Source organism: Notolabrus celidotus, chromosome 3 (genome assembly GCF_009762535.1).
Source record: "Notolabrus celidotus isolate fNotCel1 chromosome 3, fNotCel1.pri, whole genome shotgun sequence".
Classification (NCBI taxonomy): domain Eukaryota; kingdom Metazoa; phylum Chordata; class Actinopteri; order Labriformes; family Labridae; genus Notolabrus; species Notolabrus celidotus.
In genome coordinates this window covers 12,825,698-12,848,758 of record NC_048274.1, presented here as the reverse complement: position 1 = coordinate 12,848,758, position 23,061 = coordinate 12,825,698, and the positions used below count along the sequence as shown (strand labels likewise).

General features: G+C 39.6%; 1 protein-coding gene across 3 annotated transcripts in view; it reads left to right on the top strand.

Moving 5' to 3' along the window:
• galnt18b (UDP-N-acetyl-alpha-D-galactosamine:polypeptide N-acetylgalactosaminyltransferase 18b) overlaps positions 1-23,061 on the top strand; it is a 197,144-nt gene that overhangs the window by 115,855 nt on the left and 58,228 nt on the right. For all 3 annotated transcript variants that reach the window (XM_034680878.1, XM_034680879.1, XM_034680876.1), the window contains exon 2: positions 18,883-19,078. In XM_034680878.1, coding sequence (XP_034536769.1) covers positions 18,883-19,078 — 196 coding nt within the window. The remainder of the gene's footprint in view (positions 1-18,882; positions 19,079-23,061) is intronic.

Sequence of the window (23,061 nt, the reverse complement as noted above, 5' to 3'; positions counted from 1 at the left end):
TTTTTTTACACCATTCCTACTAACAGCAGCTTTAAATTTGCTACACAAATGCTAGCTCCAAACAGCATGAATTATATTTTTTACGGCAAAGTTCAAGCTTTGTTTTTAGTGCTAGCTGCTAATGTTGGCATGCTAACAAGCTAAAGTCTGGAAGCAATTATTATAAACATAGCGTACCTGCTTTAAAATTAGCATGTAGCATCACTATTGGGAACATGTTGTATGCCACTTCTAATAGTATTTAGCTGCGAAGTGCAGCCTCATTAGTCTAGCTAGCTTGACTGTACACTCTTGTTTGTTCGACTAAGCCTTGTTAATGTAAAGGACTGAATCATAAAATTGATATTGAAAGAGGGCTACATTTTGCATATAATAAACTACAACAGGGTTCACCTGCTACATACAAACTATTCTAAAGTATTTATGAAATGATCTACTGTATCAATTTAATTTTTATGACTTTTTTTCTAACTTGTTAAACTCAAACTATGGTTCATTGATTGTAATGAGCTGCTCTCAAGGTTTGAACAAAGACACAACTTGGCTGTTGTTCATGTCATGAAAATTGCTCTAAGAATATTCTGGGGGTTTTTTTTGTATCCCTTTATTTCGAGATTGGACTGTGGATAGAGAAGGAAGCTGAGAGAGGGGAATGACATATGGCAAAGGGCTGCAGGTTGGAATCGAACCGGGGCTGCCTGCCTTGAGGACTGGCCTCTGTTCATGGGGCGTTCGATTTAACTGCCAAGCCAAACTGGCAACCCACACTGAAATATTTTAAGACCTCTACCTCTTAGTCTTCTACTCATACAGTTTTCAGAAGGTTCTTTTATTCTGTGATGATATTTTAAATATCTAGAACGCTCACCTATGATCAAAACATTGCCGGAGTCAGTTTCTTTTCCTCCATAATCCACATTCCAGACTTAATTTGAACAAATTCTTCTTAATTTTACTTTACCTTGCCAGAGTGTGACACGCTGAAATTTGGACCAAGGGCAGAACATCAGTTTGATAGAAAATTATAGATGGAGTATAAAAAAGAAGGCGGGCATCGTTCTCAGTAAATGATTGGCGTCGGCTGGGAAAGATAAAAATCTTTCGTGACAGATTGATGGCTTTTTTCACCCTGAACTATTCTGTGCCTTAAGTCTCTTCAGTTTATTTTTCTGCTCTCAGGTGGATGCTCTGAAATACTTTGATTGATATCATTCACTGGTGAGTGGTTTTCTGAGAAGAGGCAACACCCCAGACTCTAGTTTATACAGAAAACAACCCCCGCTGTAAGGGACAAATGATGTTAAGTGCAGGGAGGAGATGAAAATTGCAAGTTTAGAAGTGAAAAGATACAGTGAAGAGGCATTTATTTTATCAAAATGCAAGTGCTCAGAAAGTCAGATCAGATAAGGGGTTATATAAAGGCAACTCGGATGACTAAATTTAACGTAATAACAAATCCAGATTTTGAAGTTCAACAGTGGGTGAGATGAGAGATGTGGCACCAACTCAGAATGTCCAGAGCCTAAAGTCAAATAACTTCAGCACAGGCTCATAATATCTACTGTGGTTCAAAAGAAGGAGAGTATTGCAGCTAGTTGCTCAGATTTTGTGGGCCTTGATGACATTGAATTTCTGGAGGAGAATTCTTCCCATAAATGATGAAAAAGCACAAAGAAAGCCTTTGTGCCCCTGTGAAGGGCATGGGTGATTTCAGCTCTTTAATGAGGAGAAATGAACAAAAGACGTGGAGATGACAAAGGCCGCTGCGAGTAAACATGACCCTCCTCCTAAATTCTGCCACTGCACAGACCCTCTTGGGAATAAACAAAGGGAAAACAAAGCCACACACCCCTCTCCTCTTTCAGGAGGAAATGTCAGTGTGACGTGCCAGCCACTGATGCGTTCTAATGAGAGAGTTCCCCCCCTCCTCCAGAGGCTCATACTGCACCTATACAGAGCTGGACTCAGTAAACAGACTAATTGGTTATTAGCTGTATTTACTGTCAGGGAGAAGGGGACTTCCTCTGAGACAGGAGGACTAACAGAGTTTAAACTCTAACTGTGGTGTATAAGTGTGCATGGCTAGTGCAACAGCCAGTGTACGAGCTGTGTTCTGCAAAAGTAAGAATTGTCTTTACTACACATTTACTCAAGTGTGCAGGTAGTGTGGTAGGGTTTAGGATGTCAAGTTTTGAGTCATTTTACAGTCTCAAACAATACAGAGGAATCACAGGTTCTTATCCTTAATCCTTAAAACTATTAAATAAGAAGAACCTTTATTTAAATGAAGCCAGCACATCGTTAAACACAACATTGACATATTCTCATCCTATCACCATAAAAAAAACATGTTTGAATATACAGTTGCTCAACACTTACAGACATAGAAGACAATAAAATAACATTAGCATATGCTTACAATTATAATTTGATCCACAAGTCCAAAATTAAAATATTGTCCTAATATAACCCCTTTTAAAATACACATACCTCTTAGCTGCTAGATGTTTGCTTTGTTTAACAGCTAGGTGCTTACTTTCAATGCTTATGTTAAGTGGGTGTTGTATAATGAAAACATCTACCTGCTACCTCTGGATGAATAAAAGGTGGATGAGAAAAGTAGCAGTAAAACAAGGCTGTGAATTTGCTTGCTGTGTATCCAAAACAAATGTGCCTAAAGAATCTAAATGCTCTGAAGAGCCTACAGGAACAGCACAAGAGGCGACTGTACTGTCCAGTGTGGATTGTTTCCACACTGGACATTTCTTTTGTAACGACTTTTGACCTAAACACTGGTCAGTGCCGTTTTAATGTTGATGTCATAAAAGTGGCCGTTAGACAAACCTTGTTTCAAATCTTCATAGAAAACCTTATTTGTTATTCGAACTAAGTTTTTATATCTGGTTGTATAAAGCTAGGGTTGGTATCCACGGAAAACTAGCATGAATTTGAATGTAGCATGTCCTCAGGACTCCGTCTAACCCCTCCCCTCGGAGCTCCTCCAAAACGACGCCCCCGCTCAAATGCACGAGTGCTGCTGATTCACGACCATATGATCGTGACTGATTCAAAACCGGTCCTCAGCACATCGTTTGTGTTTCACACTACGTCAACTCATGTCTCACTCAGTGGTAAGAAAACTCCCAAACATTATCATAGTGAAAGCTAAAAACACAAACAAACATGAAATGTACGCGCAGGAGGCGGGCAGAACAGCAGGACGGGGTTTGATTGGTTTCATCATTTGGCTCCTGATTGGGATTGGTTGGTGTTTTTTAAGGTTTACTCCGGCTGTAGATAGCGGCTTTTTTTCGCTCTTTTTTAAGAACACATTATGTATTGATTGCCATCGGGACATAAAGATCATTTTAACCAGTATAACAAAAAGTGTATCTAAATCTGACTACCAACCCCAGCTTTAAGTGGCTGAATTTTTTCGGAATTTCTTTATGTGACCCACAAATGCACACAAGATCAGCAAGAGGAGGTTTAAGTATTTATATATAGTTACATAATATATACTTTTAATGCCTAATACTGCTGCCACTGGCTAAATATTCACACTGAGTGATATGTTAGACCTTTAAATGGCAGCAGGAGGACATGTTTTGTCAGACAAAATTGCAGAAACATATATTGGACAGGATAAGTAAATAAATATATACACACAAAAAACACAATAAAAGTGACTCACAATAAAAAGAAACAAATAGATAATAAAAGTTACTGATAGTAGCTTTAAAATACCTTACACAATTACTGCTGAAGCAAATAGAAACTTCTCCATATAAAATTTGAGTCATAAAACCAGGTGTGGTGTTTGTCACAAGTAATTCTGAGGTGGTTCGGGCATTTGATAAGGATGCCTCCCAGACGCCTCCCTTTAGAGGAGCTCTGGGCATGTTTAACTGGGAGAAGGCCTCGGGGTAGACCCAGACCTCGTTGGAGGGATTATATATCCTACCTGGTCTGAGATCGCTTTGGAATTTCCCAGGAGGAGTTGAAAAGTGTTGCTGGGGAGAGGGATGTCTGGGTTGATCTGCTTGGACTGTTGCCTCCGCGACCCGACCCCGGATAAGCCAAAGTAAATGGATGTAGTTAGTTCCAATAACACAAATGTACAGAGGTGATTTACATCTGAGATGTCGGTTGTCTGACTGACAGGAGGCCTCCATCAGTTGTTTTTTGTTTACACTCATTTGATCTGATTTGGGAATATTTGCATCAGTGCGCTCACTGCCAATCAAAATGTTTGTTTTTTTCTCATAAGAATATCATCTCATCTCTGCGTTTTGTATTTGATGTGGTTCTGTTTGTTTCATCAAGCGGGGAACCTCAAGCAGACATTGGAGTGATTTGCAGCTGAGTGCAAAGCAGCTGGCATGAAGGTCAGCACCTGAAGCAGTAGATTGCTACCTCTGGGTATGGAGTGAGTCTTTGCCTCAAATAAAAGAGTTGAACTATCTCAGGGTCTTGTTCATGAATAAAGGTATAATGGATTGAGAGATTGACAGGTGGGTTGGTGCTGGGTCAGCAGTAATGCAGGTGATATACTCGACTGTCATGTTGAAGAGGAAGCTGGGCCCGGAGGCACAGCTTTGAATCCAGTTGATGTGCATCCCAACCCTTACGTATGGTCATGAGTAACCAAAAGAATGAAGAATGAAGCTCTAGAGATAGGGTCAGAAGTTCTGACATCTGTTGGGAGCTTGGAGTACAGCCGCTATCCTCCACATCAAAAGAAGCCAGCTGGTGTGGTTCAGACATCTGATTGAGATGCCTCGTGGACGCTTCCCTTCAGGGGTTTTCCAGGCATGTCCAACTGAGAGGAGACCCTGGGGTGGAGCCAGAGCTTGCTGGGAAGACTGTATATCCCATCTGGTCTGGGAACACCTCAGAATCCCCCAGGTGGAGCTGGAAAACATTGCTTGGGATACAGATGTCTGGGTTGACATGCTTAGCCTGCTCGCTCCTGCTACCCGACCCCAGATAAACAGAAGAAAATGGATGGATGGATAGCTGCAGTCTAGACAGTTAACAAGCAATGTCATAAAAGTGTGTTTACAAAAGAAGGACCAGTACTCATAAGTCTTTATTCTAGTGTTTCCTGGAGATCTGCAACCCTCACAGCCTGGCTCCTGGGGGACCTGAGATTTGATTTGGAACCAGGCAGAAATCATTTACAATCTCTAAATTGATTTGAACCTGAGAGACCACTAGTGCTGGTATGACAAAATAACGTAATATGATTTTGTCTCTTAGCTGCTTTTATGAGCATACCAACAATATTTCCTACAACCTGCCACTAATATGGAAAAGCCAGGAACAGATGGATGTCACTCATAAAGAGATGATGGCATGGCTGACCTCATGGTCCTGAAGGAGAAGAGCAGCATTTCAACACTATAACACAGTTAAATGGATCTCTTCACCTGCTAACATGGCAAGTTAGAATAAAAGGATCAAGAGACCCTCTTTCAACTCTGTAAACTGCACATGAAGAAGAGTGTTTTAATGGAGCCATCTGTGTCAAGCTGCTACAAAAAGCTAATTTCTCTGAGATCTTCTCTAATGTGCTGCTGCAAAGAGAATCCAACATGGTGAAGAGGTGCCCTATAACTGTGAATAGCTGTTACTGTTGGATAAAAACCAACAGTAATCTCGGTGATATGATTTATTTAAAGAATCAGTTTCCAATGCAGCTCTCTCATTCATTTGAATGGGATCACTGCCAACTCACAGGGCTCCAGCAGGAAAAACTAATTGAATATCTTCTGTAAAGGACTATGATGACCTATAATGTACATGCAGGCACACATTAACGGTAAATAAACTAAAATTAAAGATTTACTGTTGTGGCACTTGGCAGAGTTGTAAAATCATTTTAAAATGCTTAAGTCTTATCCTTGACCTTTTTCTTGAATTCAAACTTAAAGTATGCTTTAAACCAGGCATGTCCAAAGTACGGCCCGGGGGCCAATTGCGGCCCAAGGTCCATTTATTTATGGCCCCAAGCTTCCATCTTAAATTGTGTTATTTATAGCAAAGAAATGAATCACAGTTTCTTTCAAGCACACAAACAAAACTAAAGTCTATCCAGAAATGTCTCAAAAAGCTTCACATGGACTACCTGTCAAAAGCCAAAGCACTGGGAATTCTGCAAGACTGCAATAAAGAAGAAACACAAGAACTCTTAAAGCTGACAGGTTTTCAAATTAATGTTTAATCATGGTGTGAAAATGTTCTTGATGAACACTAAAGGTTCAGAAGACACAAAAGAGGACACAAGACAAGATAAAAATTAGGAAATTGTAGAGAAAAGGCAAAATTTTGTGCATAAAAAATGTTCAGAACTCAGGAAAATAATTATTTTGTTCTTAAAATGTTGCCTGCTGGTCAGAAAGGTCTTAAAAACAACATGAAAAAGAAGTGTGATGAAATCCAGATCGTGATCCTGCCATAGGAAAATAATGATACAATATTTTTTGCCAACATTGCCGGACCCTAATGAAAAACATTTTCCTCCAGAAGAAGATAAAGTTTGCTCATGTTTACATGGCTTGTGGAGAACTGAGGACTTCCTAGTTACTTATTTATTGAGAAAAAATTCAAAATGATTGTTATTAAATAATATTTCATATATAACTTTTAGGATTCCAAAGTCTCAGTAGGAGCCACTGGCCCTGAGGTATTCTGACAACATCATATATGGCCCTCTTTGAAAAAAGTTTGGACACCCCTGCTTTAAACGGATGAAATCTGTCATGAGATTTTTTTTTCAGAGTTTGATTTGAAAACATTTTTGATTTTCTCTACCTCTTTCACGACAGTTCCAACGTCAACTCACTTCAGGTTCTAGAGTTTGATGAGTGAAATCACTTCCTCTGTGTTGACGTTTCCAAGGAGCTGGTTATGAGTGATAAGAGACAAAATAAACCATTTATTTATATAAGTTATAACTGTGACCTATCAATGCTTCTCCTGATGTAACCATAGACTGTATAAAATATGGACGTAGTATCCGTGACTTCACCCATCTGTTTCTGAAGAGCTGTTTTGAGGCCAATCGGCGGCGGCAGCCATATTGCTGCTGTGGAGCCAGTGTGACGTAAAGAGGCGGGCTTTGAGCCTCCTAGCCAACAGCTACAGGGTTCCTGCAGGCAGCTGTGCCTCTCATTGGAATACTCGTAAGCTCAATATCTTCAAAATTGCCATGTTAGAAAAAAATTTGCACACCGTACAGTGTGTGTCGATCAAGAAATGAGCGATCCAGACTACACTCGTCTTTTATACCAGGCTGTAAACATGTTTATTTCTGCTGTAAAGATCGTCTTTTTCCCATTCATGGGTATGTGACTTCCGGTACTTCCAGAGCCAGCCTCAAGCAGATTCTCGATGAACTGCAGTTTTTAACACTTCCGCATTGGACTCATATTTTTAGACCGGAGGTTACCGCTTGGTAACACCACAACAGAATATGTAGAGAAGGTTGTGTCCACCATCCACCAAATCACTGCAAAGTCATGCAGTGTGACTACTTGGGTGTGTTGATGCAACATCAGGTGGTTTGGGTGTTGTGGTAGATTAAATATTGAGTGGACGATGTGCCTTCATTTTTGCCCATTAAGATCTTTGAAGCCAAAAAACGCCTCCATGGGCGCTGAGCCAAGGCATATACAGAAGCGACCAGTCTGGTAAAGCTGCAGGATTGATGTCACACGCATTACACTTACTGATAATTCATTGAAAACCCTTGCTTTTGGTACAGTCCACAGCAGAACAGATTCTTGTGTTGGTTTGAGACGGACACGAACTGCTATGGAAAGTTCAGTGGCTCTCGTGTTAGTGCTTGTTAGGTTTTCTCCAAGCGGCAACCTCCGGTCTAAAAATATGAGTCAATGCGGAAGTGTTAAAAGATGCAGTTCATCGAGGATCCGCTTGAGGCTGGCTCCGGAAGTACCGGAAGTCACATACACATGAATGGGGAAAAGACGATCTTTGCAGCATTAATAAACATGTTTACAGCCTGGTACAAAAGATGAGTGTAGTCTGAATGGCTTATTTCTCGACGTCCTCTCACTGTGAGGGGGGTGAATATCATCACGGATACTACGTCCATATTTTTTACAGTCTATGGTTTTCTCTCGCTGTTCGTCTTCTGCTGTGATAAGATGGGACAGAACACTGCAGGAGCCTCATTTGCCAACAGAGCTGTCAATGAATCATCTTTATAAAATCAAATAACTGGTTAAAACTGACTTTCTCTGAAAAGCACTTGTAAATACATCAATATGATAAGAACTGACTGTAAAGACAGAAACCATGTTGGTGAAAAAATAATTTGAAGTGTATTATGATTTTATAGCTCAGCCGATGTTCCATTCGTTATCATGATAGAGGCGGAGTTTATGACCAATACTGCAGCCAGTCAGAAGGGGGAGCGCTAAGTCCTTTAGCTTTACTGTCAGTGAACACATATGGCGTCCATTTTTATATTCAGTCTATGGTTGGTACCAACCTGGAAAAGAAAATGGTGATTTATTATGAACATACAGTAGATGAAAATATAATGGACTAATTCATTGTCATAAATTAGTCAAACATTTAATCAAACTTAAACTTTTAAAGGATTAAGAAATGTTTGATTAGCACACTCAACAAAAGGGGCAGGTTAAGACCGTACACTCTTTTGATATATTTATAGAGACCCAACCAGGGATGATTTCTAAATTTGCATAAAGTCATTAATTTCTTAAAAAAAAAAGAAGCATGCATATTATTTTCTCTTCTTAGAAATTCATTTTCTAGTGTTTTTATCCCTGCCTGATTGTTATGAAGTACTTCTACCAGACAGTGGCTGTAGCACATCTACAATCTGTTTGCTAACAGCATTATACAACAGAAGAGGGATAATTGCTGAATAGTTCCAAGTGTCTATTGAAATGCTCATTCTTACCCAGCACAAGTCCACCATGAGCATGCAACATTTTGCAACACTGGGAAGGAAAAAGTTTATTTTAGAGGCAGGAACCTCAAACAGAATAGACTTGTGGTAAAGAGCCACTGCCACAGCTGGATGGGTCTTAAAAGCAGGAAATAGGGAGCGGCAGATATAGACAAGCAAACACAATGATGGACAGACTTTACATCTTACACAGACATCAGTTAGTTTTGTTGGTTTTAGATGGAAAATACTATTTAAAATCAGTTTAGACAACTTAGACACTATCCAGGAAGGATAGTGCCCAATGGCTACATTCACACACATTCACACAGCCATGGTTGTGCCCTCTGGAGCAACAGTGTCTCGTACAAGGACACTTTGACATGTAGACATGGAGACTGCAGGAGCTGGGAGTAAACTGTCAACCTTTGCGTTTAGAGACAACACACTCTACCTCTGAGCCACAGCTGCCTCAGTCTGAGAGATATGAACATCTGCCCTATTTGTGTGCTCAACTCTTAAATGCAGTTTATTTGAAGTGAGTTACAAGTGATTGAATACAAGATTTCCTAAAATGACAGGATAAAAAATCAGCTCTTGGATCGACAGCTGAAGAAGTTGTAAAGATGTCATCTTGAGCTGCTCTGTAAGGAAAAGCATTTGGAAACTGCTATATGTGACTGTGGCAGCACGCGGGAGATTTTCTCATCTATTGTCAAAACTGCTGAACATGAAAAGTTTAAAAATACTTGATCCCTTTTAGCTGACAGCTGCTTTGATATCAAGTTGTAGAAACATCTATGTGTCCTGAAAGTTTTATGTGGCTGATGAGGCCTGTTTTTGTTTTTTTTATTCCTTTAACAGTCTTGAGTCTGCGTCAAGGTCTTCTCCTCCCACACAGATGGTGTCAGGATGAATATACAATGAATATTTTGACTGCACCACATCGTTTGATGTTGTGGCTTCATGCTCCACTCTCATTATTTTGGATGTAAAATGACACAAAGACTGAGGCTAAATTGCTGCCTGCTATAATTGGAGGGTATTTGCAGACAGTGAGATCTGTGGAACAGACAAAGAGATAAAGACTTGTTTTTAAAATGACTGTCTGGTATCAAGGTCGAACAGGAATCTGACTAAAACAATATTCTCTTGTTATTTTTACTTTGTAGTTATAGACTTATACAGGAGCCTATATTTCTACAAGTCTCTTTACCCCTCTATGTAATAGTGACGAATTTGTTGCCCTTTCTCTGTGTGAGTTTGTCAGAATTCAAGTGCTCTCTAAATTATTGAAGCAAAGCAGAAGGGAAGTGGATTTGGCTTCTGCAAGAGTATGGCAACACACAGGCCCAAAATAGCAGTTCCGAACCTACTGCAACTATAAACATTAACTCTTATATTCATGTTTTTTTTTTTTGTCAAAAAATCCCAGACATAGAAAAACTTTTAAATAAGATATTGGGTAAACTTCAGGACTCACTGCAGCGTGTTGCCCTTCTTCAACACACATTGATGGAGCAGTCTACAAAATTAAACTTTGATTGGTTTACCTCAGGCAGATGTTGCTCTTTATGACCCACTCCATCGATAATTAAGTTTGTAACACTGTTATGAGTCCATGCTGTTTTTATATTCCACAAGACCTATCAGGGGCAGAATTAGGCATCAATAATTGTGCTTTTCTGCAAACCTAAGACCCATTAACTGAAATTAAACTACCAAAAAGAAAGTTAATTTTTCATGTTCATACCACAGACAGATTGAAACATTGACGTAGTCTCAGTGATGTCACCCGTTGGTTCCTGGGGCAGAGTTTTGAAGCCTATGGATGGAGGTTGTTATATTAAAAATGCTGACTCAACCTACCCAACCAGACCTTGCATGTGGCAAAGAGATGGAGTTGAGGTGGGCATTTAGCCTCCTGGCTAACAGCTACAGGGTGCCCGTCTGACAGTCAAGTCAGATATGCCCTTAAATATGCAAAACTGTAGTGATGGGGTCTTTTTGGATTTGTTGGCCTCAGTTGACCGTAGGTTGCCACTTGATTCATACTGCTGAAGTAAGACAGACTGAAGCCTCTGTGTGATGTCACATTTACAGTGAAACTGAGACTCACCAGAAACAGAAGAATGGGCAGTCCCCCAGGGGATGTAATGCTCAAAGAAATGACTGACTTCTTTGGTGGAGTGTTCACTGAACACAGAAGCTTGTTGGTTGCTAATTGGGCTGTAAACAATGTAGTGCACAGAAAGGAAGTCTTGGCTGGAAGTTGTTAATTGCAAACCACATTAGGATATGCAGAAGTCCACAGCCACTCCCAGGAGCTTAATCATCATCAGGTGATGACTGAAGGGTTCAATTAATGCTTGTAAGATGGGTCTGCACAGAACTCATGTGGAGCTGCACACTGCTGTTAAGTAAATTTTACTTTAACTTGTCAGAGCTGGGAATCATGACCACGGTTTATCTAGCATTACCAAGAATGATTGGCAGTTTGCTAACTAAGTCCAGATCAAGGCCCATGTCCATTAGCCTTACGTTTCTAACATTGGTGAGAGTGATACATAAAATAAAAATCTGAAGCACCCACTTGACTGGAGGTACAGGCAAACAGCATCAGGGGGTTAATTTTTTTGTAAACAGACATGAATCTCATCAATAACTGGTAGGGAACACAGAACATGTGCAAATGATCATTTTAAATCAGCTGCTTATGTGATATAGTTAATTGAAGCATTGTATCAAAGTACTTCTAGACTAACATAAAGACAAACATTACCTGTCACCACCAGCTACATTAGGATTAAAAATCTAAAACTCTGGCACATTTCAGGTCCCAAATTTCCTGTTAAATACAAATACACAAGACAAAACAAGAATAATCCTGTTACTCTGAAACAGTACTTTGTTAAAGTTTGAGTACAAGCCTAGATTGAGGCTTGATATTGAATGAAATAAATAATAATATATGTAACTTGATTCTAGTGAGACCTGAGGTTTGCTCTGAAGTGTTAGTGAGGATGTTGTTTGCCTCTCTGAGAAAAATGGCTGTGGCTGTCCACTTGACCGTAACCGCGCACTTAAGATCTTTCAGTTGAGATTTTACACTGCTATTGATTTCCACTGAAATTGTTACAACAGCCAAATGCTTCTCTTTTTCCTCCCAGGGTATAATAGAGCATGGAGGGGTGGATAAAAAAAAACTGCCTGCCCGGTGCAGTTTTATCAAAAGTCTACATCTGTACTCTGCAGGTTAGCCCTGCATGGAAGAGAGTTATCTCCGAGGTGTCAAAAGTGATAATGATTTGCATTTGAAATTCAAAGCATTTATCATCTGCGCAGGCAGAAGGCTGTGAATAAATATAATTTGATAAAATCTTTTTAGGGCAGTTTTATCTCTCTGAACTATCTTTTATGGGATCACATTAAATAATTCAACATGTGCTGCTGTGCCTCTGAAAAGTGAGTCAGTAAAGGACCTGGGGGTTATTGTTCTCTTTTAGCGACTTCTTTGTTAAGTGGCTAAGTTGGATCGCTAATGATTTTGTTTTTTTGTGCATGTTGTATGAGGACTTTTTTTTCCTTCCTTCCTTCTGTGACTGTGGAGGAAGACAGCTGTAACTCAGTTGCTTTACTGTGCACGCAATGGAGGCTCACTCACGCTTGGTGCTGCACTCCACACACGCCTGGAGTGCTGCTGGGAAGCTTTGGGAATACTTCACCTGTCTACACACTCACTAACACACACATACTCACACATAAGCTCTAGTTTTTTGCCTCAGGTATTTGGCTCCGCTTTACTTGAGTTAGCACCAAGGTTAGTTGACTGAGTGTGTGCTCAAGAAGAATTCACTCTCCAAAAGCAAGGTTGCAGTTGGTCACATGACCTGCCTGGTGAAAAAAAAGTCATGTGATTTATTTGTAGTGCCATGTTTGTCAGTCATCTAGTGTGTGTGCACCACGTAAACAACACACTAAACTGGCAATGTTGCCAAGGTTAGCCTGTCCAAACAACACCAACCTGTCTCAACCACTGCTGAACGGATCCACCGCCAAGGAAACAGTCTCTGTAGGGTTAATTAACCACCACCACAAGCAGACAAATGAACAGACCTTCAGGCATACCTGCCAGGATGGAAGACCTTAAGAATTGTTATACTCCTCTCTGTCTTATTACAATGTTCCCTTTACAGGAGCTGAGACACTTCTCCCACCTTAGACTCCAGCCAATGAAACTTCAACAACTGAGCGTGGAGTTTTAGGATTTGAACTTTTTCTGCCTCAGGCTCATCCCAATCACTCTGAACTGCTCTCTTCAAATCTGTGTTAGTCCAATTTTTACATTTGTTAATGTTTCACTGAGAAATTTAACTAATAACTCATCCGTATTTTAGTTTAAAAGGCGGGTAACTGTGTGTGGGAAATACTAGAGTCTACCACATGAATGACTAAATGGAAGAGGGTTTCACTACTAAAGGCTGATTTATACTTCTGCGTTGAATCAACGGCGTAGCCTACGCCGTAGGTCCGCGTAGCTCCCGTACCTACGCCGTGGCCTACGCACGTAGCTGACGTGCACCTCCTCCAAAATGTAACTCCCCGTAGAGCCGACGCGGACCGCAAGCTCTGTGATTGGTCCGCTCGGCGGCTTTGTCTTTCCCGCATTTACAACACTTCCGGGATCCCGGACATCGACCGCACATCGGCCGTGTATTTCATCTCCTTCTCTCTATTCTTCATGTAATCATGTCTGTATGATAAACAGCAACATGTATCAGCTGCAGATTAACAGAACACGCTCTGAAACTCTGTGGAAAAGTAAACAGAGATCGTAGCAGGACCGGAAGCAGGCGGCCAGCTATCAGAGAGACCGCACTGCCCTCAAGCGTTTCGGCGGAGAATTGCTGCGTGACACGGACACACCGACGCACAAGTATGTGGGGCTCATGTCCGCGTCAGCCCCTGCTGCGTAGGGGAGACGCAGAAGTATAAATCAGCCTTAAGATGTTTTATTCAGTCACATAATTCAGCTGCAGCTTTTACTTTCTTCACATTATGAAAGGAAATGAAGTTTGCTTCATCCAACTCTTGAACTTTTAAACTTGCGACCTCTCCTAAATGCCTTCCTCGCACAGCTTACCTCTCAACTGCCTTAGTTAAGCCAGAATAAGATATTAAACCTGAATTAGCATGGACAAAATTTCATCACATAATTTACGCATCATTTTTTGAGCAGACGAGAATATTTTTTATCAAGCTGTGGCAGCTATAGGACAACTAGACTATTAATTTCAGGCATAGATCTTGCTGAGGAAGGGGGCGTGGGCTCTGGATCTGAAAAGTTAAGCCAATGGGGAAGTGCTGTATTACTGCATTCTTCATAATTGCCAACAGGGGGCCTCTCTACTACAGGGGGCCTCTCTACTGCTTGCAAAAAGAAGGCCTATTGGAAATAACCATCGTTGACTGCTTGATTGTTTTGTCAGTAGCTAGTTTCAAGTATCAGTCAATTCATCAAGACATACTTTTTTATAATTTGAAGTAAAATACACAATACAGTATATAATGGTATGATTTGAGTTAAGGCTACTTTGTGATTGATAACTCTTTACTGTGACAAAAGGAAGGAACCCAAAATGAAGATGGAAATGGATATGGGCAATAAGATGTTAGGCATCAGCACAAATAGAGTAAAACTGGTTTGGTTAAAACAAGCTTGTAATTTTACATCTCTCTTAATCATTTACAGTGACGAGTGTTTAACTTTTGTCATCTCAGTTGGATTATTTCTCTAAGAGCTTTTTTTATATTTTGTTGTGTTTTGTTAAAATGTTTACCCCTCGTTTGTTGTTGCAGTGCTGTTTCCCTCTGTAAGGGCGTGTCTTTAAGACTTGTTCTGTTTTAATAGAGAATAGCAATTTGTATTCACCTTCTCCATTTTACTTTTGGGTCCTACAAAATTGGCGGCGATGGCTGAAATGTCAAACACAAGGCTTCTAGACATTTTCAGGGTGCGTATATCAATATCTTAAGTAATTGCTTTGGTACCATGTTTCTGGTCTCCTGGCTGACGTAAAGGAAAGTCAGTGTTCACTCTTATCTGTTCTGGGTCTCTTCCATCCTCAGAGAGACATTTTTGGCTCCTTAATAAATTAATAAATTGAATAATAAATTAGGAAATAAATTGTGTATTATATATTGACCAGCTAGTCCCTGACTTTGTCTGCTGCCTGGTGTTAAAAAAGAATTACACAGTTAAAGATTTAGCTTTTCTGGAATGTTTAGCAGCAGTAGATTTTCAGTGGACGTGATTTCACCACGTCTCGATGCTATTGAAGCCTCTTTTGGTATAAGAGGCAGTGTTTGGATATATATATAAGCAACTCCTCGTAATAAGTATAAGTTAAACAAAAATGTAAACTCTATAAATACTGGTGGATTGGTTTTCTTCTCCTTCCAAAAGGATGTAAGCTCCTTCCTTTTTCAGGAGCATTTCTTCTCTTTGGCTTCATAATGTAATCCCTTCACACCTCCTCTCACATTGTTGTCCTAGTTCGTAGTTGGCTGGCTGTTTGTCACTTGTACATAAAAACAATCTGCTCATGAATATTAACCTTCCCCAATCTGCTTTAAACACATGCATATTGCGCACACGCACACACACTCTTAACCTTGCTTGTCTTTTGCTTTGGTGTCACTGAGGACTCAGCCTATTTTCTCTTTTTTTGGGTCTTTGAGGCATCCAGACCTAAAACCAAGTATTCATTTTTTTTGTTTTTTCTTTTGTAATTGAATGCCTAAGAATCTTGAAAAGGGCTTCAGCCTTCATTTATTAACCCCAAGTTTTTGTTTGTCTTCATCGTATCAAAACATTTCAACTTGAAACATTATCCATAAAAGCAGCAGCAAACATTGCAATGATAAAATACTTTAATATAAAGAAGAACCCCCACTTTTCTCTCTAGCTTGTTTTACCCTGAAATATAAATAAACAGTTTTTCATGTGTGGTAGGATGTGAATTTTACCAGATAACCTCAGTCTGTCAGCAGTAACCTGAAATAGGGAAGCTCTATAATGAAATTGTACTCATTGTTATTGCTGTCTAACCTCAATGTGCTGCGGGGATTGATGCTTCTCTTTTAATGAAATAATTTCTATAACAGATGATACCAGCACCCACTTTCATTAAACTTCATTTCCTGTTGATTAGGACATTTTAATTTACAATATGCTATCATTATCCCTGACATGAAGTTAATTTACTCAGTCCTTTCCAGTTAGGTAAATTATCATGAATACTTTATTTTCACTCTTTTTTTCCAGACCACATTTGAGCTCGCTCTGCAATGTTATTCTGCTGCAAATCTTTTTACTTCTCAGTGTTTGTATCTAATTTCTGATCACATAAGAGTTTTTCTCATCTTCACGGATTAACACCACCACCACCCTCAACCCCCTCTCACTCTCACACCCATGATTTCACAGTTCATAAATATCTCCTTGCTGTTCAATAACGCTAAAGCTCTGCAACATTCAGTGCAGACTTTGCACACTATTAAATCCTTGCAAAATGTTGCAACAGGATTAATGTAATACTTCTTATTAATGAAACAAACTTTGCACCTTTAACAGGTTAAAGTTGTGTGGTGCAACAGAAATACATAAAAAAAAGACCACATTATTGAGATTTCAGAGCTGCAGACTTAAGTCATGCAGGTGCAGGGAAGGAACTTATTACATTTTCTCCAAGATGATATCACTTCATTTCCTATCTCCCCTATATGCGTTGGTGTTTGGCATTTAAACCAACTGCCTGTGAGTAAAGCCTCCTGACTCCTAAGTACACTCAGAAGTTTGCTTCTAGAGTACATTAAAATCTCTTGGAAGCAGGACAGAATATTTAGCAGATGCCTCTGGTGTTTTATGGAGTCTGGACATGAGCTGAGTCAATCAACAAGGACCACAAGCAGCAATAAACAGAGTGTTCGTGTGTGTGAGTGTTCGTGTGTGAGATCTCAGTGCTGTATGAATTGAGTCAGGACTACAATGATTTTGAGCCCTTCAGTGTCCATTCTCTTACCTTTTTACTATCATTTCTATGTACTTGTTCTAAATACAATGCAGAATCTATGAGGTCTGGATTGAGTATGGAAAGTGTTGTGGCTTCTCTTTGTTGTACATGTGTGGTCAAAATAGAAATGACCAGTCATCAGCAGACTTTGATGTATGCAGGAAAAAAACAGTCTTCAAAGAGCTCCCACCTCCCAGCCCCTGTCTCCCATTGTCAGTAATTAGACAACGATTTATTTATCTCCGCAGACAAATAGCTGCATGAAAAAAGCATCTAACAATCCACTCTGGATCGAAAATTTCAACTCAAGTGGCAAATCTGCTTGACAGTTTGTCATAAAAGCCAATCAGCGTTTAGATATCTTGACCCCTGAGAATGCACCACAAATGATCGACCCAAACTCCAATCAGCAAACAAGAAGTTTAAAAGTTGTTTCCTTCTCCTGGAGGACAGACATGGGAAATCTAGCATTTGAACTTTTTACAAATCTGCATCATGATGTTATATCTACAAATTTGGGACCATTGCAAGTAAATCACAAGAAAATGTGTTTTCTTTTCTAGTTCAAACTGATGAAGTAAGCCAGAGTGAGGCCTTTGTGTAGCTTACTATGAAGCTGAGACTCCCCAAACACAGATTCATTTTCATTATTCCAGGGCAATGCAATGAACCAAGAAGTACGGAGCCCCTGAAGTCCCAAAAAGAAATATTTTTTATCTTCTGTGCACAATATAATGATAACCTCTCCGACTAGTTCAGATGTTTATTGTCAACATAAAGCCAAATGGAGGAGTTGTACTGTTTTAAGGTCGGGCTTTTCACCGTTATTACACTCAGGGGATGTGAAGTTTCAGTGGAGTCCGAGCCGCACTGCAGCGTCCAATCAGTGAGTGATGTTCAATAAGGGGGCGTGTCTGTCAGCAAAAAGACTCCGGCTGAGCCTGTTGTCTTTCAGTAAGCAACCTGATCATTTCTGCTGATAAAAGTAACGTGTACAAGAGCAGCTATAATATAAAGTAAAACTTGATTAAATTAGTGTCCTCCATTTGGCTTTATAATACACATAGACAATACACATCTGATTGTCTGAACTAGGAGAGGTTATAATAATCTCGTGCACACAAGATAAAAGATATATATATTTTTGGGTCTTCAGGGGCTCCGCAAAGAAGTGACCATGTTTATTTTGTGAACATATTTTTAAGGAGAAATTTCACTGTGATTTTCATCTGAACACATGGATGCTTCTCAAGTTCCTAATTTGGCAGTAAATAGTGCTGTGTACTTAAAAGAGAGTCTTAGCTTGAAGTCGTTCATTGTTACAGTGGAACACCCAAAATGTTGCCCATTCCTCCTAGAAGCATGTATTGCTCTCAAGTGATAATTTAAAGATACCTTTTACAATGCTCTTTACTACATGAATACTTAAAAAGAAAAGGGAACTTCTACTAAAAAATATTCCAATATGACCACTTCATCAAGCATTAATGTAAGGTTGTGTGTGTTATTCTGGTATTACTTTAGGGAATTTAGTTTCATTTTCTCCTCTACTTAGGTCAGAGAGCAATGTCAAGTACAGATTGGTACACCAGCATCAGGGATTCAATCTTTTGTTGAAGGACACCAGAGCTCCCCTCTATGTGTGTGACCTCACACAGTTTCTGTTGAAGGACAGCCAATCAGTCTCTTCAAATAACCAGCCACCCTTCACCTGCTATCATACATTACAGTGGTTAAAAAGAGAAGCATTTATCACATTGATTATATTATTGATACAATTTTCCACATTCCTGAAATGTCACCTTATGCACAATGTCACCGCTGAGACAATATTCATGCTATTTGTCTTCCTGTGCCTCCTAGAGACTCCAGGGAGGGGAGAGGACGGTCAGGCAGACACATCATTCTCAGACTCGTCTCTGTTCGCTCACTGGGGTCAGGAGCTTGGGCCGGAAAACCGGCGAGTGGCACTGAAGATGTTCCAGTACTATGGATACAACGGCTACCTCAGCGATCGTCTCCCTCTGGACAGGCCGATACCAGACCTCAGGCCTGATGGGTAAGACTTCAGGTAGAACGGTGCTCAAACCGAGTCCTTTTTATCTGTCAGCCAGCATCAGGTGGAAGCTGCTGATACGGCTCTATAAAGAACCTGTGCTGGAGTTCATTATTTTAGTCTTTGTTGTCTTCTGACACACACAAATTATAGATTGAGAATGTGTTATTTGACTCAATGTTTTGCTACAAAAGTGGCAGTTTCACTGTCTGCACACAAGTTTTTCTCCTCTCTCTTCCACCTTTTGGATATACACCTGCCACGAAATGGGAGGAGTGCTTTGTAACAATGTCAAAAACAGCAGGTGGTGTGGTGTAATTGGCGTATCAACAAATTGCTTCTTGGTCACATAGAAGTGGGCGATGTGGTTTATTCTTTCACAGCATACATCATTTACAGCGTGATATTAATGCATTAATGTTTGGTTTTCAGCAGATGAAAACCTGAACAAGAAGGTACTGGATCACATTAATCCAATCTCGTTGCATGCTGGAGGCTAAGCTTTTAGCTAATTGCCAATGGCAGTGATATCTTGTTGATGATGAGCAATTAAATTAAGTTTGAAGGCGTCTATTTCGACATGGTCACTCTCCAATTTAAGCTTTTTAGCTTGTCTCTATCAGCACTAAATGGAAGGTAGAGCTGGTCTGGGGACAATGAATTTCTGTGTATTGTTTCATGGCATCATCATCATCATCATATAGCTGCTAAAATATTTCAGTTCAGACAACAATGATGAACCGGCCAAACGTCTGCTCTTTCTGATCCGTTGTTGTTCTCTTAGCTTTGAAGACTTATCTCATTTCAGTAATAAACACTTATGAAAAACTTGCCATGCAGGAGAAACACATTGTTGTTCCCAATCAAGCTCTGAGTACCTTGAACTCAAAATCATGAAGGAGTTTATTTCTGCCCACAGCATTCAGGGGCAATTACTGGCTCCTGAGTTAATCAAATTATGTAGGTAGAGGAAAGCTCTTGTTTGTAGGTTTGATAAAGGAGTAATTCCTAATTTTGCAATACTCGTCACTACCCCCCAAATATGCATGCTATACACCGGTATCCTAAAACTGAATAAACAAATGCTGTTAAAAAGCCTTTTGAGTGGTTATAACTCTTACCAAATGTACACGAAGGCTCTAACACACCAAGGGATTTTTTAATGTTGCTTAATACTTTGTTCTTCTTCTTCAACACATGTTCTGCCTCTCTCTGCTATCACTATCAAACAAAGACTCCAAAAAATTAACCTCAGTAAAAAGCCTTGTTTTCATACTCTTTGCATTTTGATGAAGCCCAAAACAAAAAACCATCTCAACTCTCCAAAGACCATATTGTAATATTTTTAACCTGCAGTGTGGAGCTTCTGTCTCCCCCTTCTGGAAGCAAAAGGAACTCCATGGATATTTTAAAAACCTACTTAAGGCATTTAAGTTGCTCATATTGCAAAAAGCTGAGGTTACGTTTACCTGCGTTCATCCACTGTGTCAAAAAACAGCTTTTTTTCCTAAAATACTTTTTAGGGAAGTTATGTTTTTGGGCATTTTTGTCTTTATTGGATAGGAAAGCTGGAGAGAGACAGGACATGTGGTGAGTAGTAGGGATGGGCATTTCAAGCCAAAATACTATTTGATAATCATTGGATCTATTTGATAATTATTCGAATAATCTACCCCCCTCTCACACACACACACACACCTGTCCCATTAACAGCCCGTTTGTGTGGCACGTTAACCAGCAGCAGGACGAGGTGCTGCTCTTGGCGGGCACTGTCAGCGTCAGTCTCGATCTTTATGTCGGTCTTTCTGTGACGCGGCTTGGCGCGTGTGTTTACATTTTACAGCTATGCTCAGTATCTGGAAACACGTGTATAGTAGTGTGAGATTCAGAAACGGGGAAAATCACTGCGGTTAGCAAACAGCTTTAATACACTCTATAGCCACCATCTGGTGGGAATACCATATTACAACCAGGCACCGGTGAAAATAATGAAAAAAATTACTTTTAAGGCAAGGCAAGGCAAGTTTATTTATAAAGCACCATTCATACAAAGAGCAATTCAAAGTGCTTTACAGAGTTAAAAAACAAAACAAAAACCAGAACAGTAACAATCAACAAAAACATACAAACAGCAAACACTTAAAACATTTATATGTGGCCAGTTATGTCTGATCCTCTCTCTCTCTCTCAATTCAATTCAATTCAATTCAAAGGGCTTTATTAGCATGGAAAACATACGTAATCATTGCTAAAGCTTAAAAAGAAATAAAACACAAAATTACAAACAATTACAGAATAATAAGATTCAATGTTAAACTAACAGAGCTGTATAGAAGAAAGAAAATATATGAATAATAAAAAAAAAATGATAATAAAAATAACAATAATAATACTAACAACAACAAAAATAATAATTACAACAGTAATACTAATAACAACAACAATATTAATAATAATATTTTCATTTATCTTTTACAGATGACTATAGATAATTTACAGAAATGTTAAATTAAAATATAAAGATTTAAAGTCTCTCTCTCTCTCTCTCTCTCTCTCTCTCTCTGTACTTATGTAACTTAACGTACATAGTAAATAGTGTTGGGTCTTATTTATTTAAATTAGGAGGGATTATTATAAATATCAGCCCCCTTCGCTGCTCTGAAGTCCGTAACTTGCAGTCTTACTGTCCCGCCGGACAGAATCACTACTGATCTTGTCTTACCCGAAATGAACCCTTTAATCTTTTTAAAATGAGAATATATTTGAAGCAACTCTTCAATTTTTACAAAGTGAACGAATATCGGAATATTTGAAAATCATTGCCCATCCCTATTGAGTAGAGAGTGGGGTAATACATGCTGAAAATGGGAGTGGCCGGGACTTGAACCTGCAACCCCGGCGACAAGGACTCTATCCTCTGTATATGGGGCCTGCGGTTACACCGCTAAGCTAATGGCGCCCCTAAAATACTTCCTTTTAATGAACAGTGCCACTTTTTGTTTGCAATTCTAAAGTTTCTCCCTAAAATGTCCAGCCCTATTGGCCAACTACATCATTACAGCTGATCCCCTTCATCATAGGCAAATTAATCATTGACGTTATATGTATCACCATAGAGTCTCAAGTAAGGTTATGCTTCCACACACAAGGTTTAGCGTCCTCAGAGTATTGTAAAACATAGAGACATTTGCATGTCATTGATAAGCTTAAACAGCTTGAACTCGTTTGGCAGGGGCTTTCATGTAGGGAACATTAATTTACTTAAAAGTACCTCACGTCAGCTTTAACACTGTTTCGCAGGGATTTGTTTTTTTCCACATCACTTTCATGTTCACATCACCAAGGTTACCGGAGAACACAAGGTGGCATCCTGGTGTGATAGTTGACACAGCTCAAAGATCCTCAGGGTGTTTTCTAAGTAATACTAAACTCCCATCAGACCACCTATTCCCACTAATACTGACCCGTTACACTCTTCTAGAAGTGCCCCAGGGAATACATCCATCACACATGTTTTGCACACATTTCCCAAAAGCAATACCTGAGCCACAACATTCTGAAGACACATGAGGTTTTCATTCCTGATGAACAGCAGGACACGGGTTAAATACAATCATCATGCATCACTCTGCACAATTGAATTTTATGGCTGTGTCAAAAGGTTAATTATGAGGAATTTTCCACAATCCACATTATTTCATTGAAGGGATAACTGTCTTTTTCATCTCAATAACCTTCATTCAAATTAAATGGAATATCACCTGCAGCTTATATTAAATTTTTTACTGTAGTCATATTTGTACTCTTCGCATTTCCTAAAAACTGGCATCCGTTTCCTCTCAGGGGAAGAGGCTGGACTCCTTTCACAATAATAATGTCAAAATGTGCTGCCAAAAAACAATATTCTTGTAGGTAGAAAGAGGAGCCTGGCTGATGGGAGATGTTAGTACACAACCGTGGGTTTATCCCTCATAAATTGATCCCTG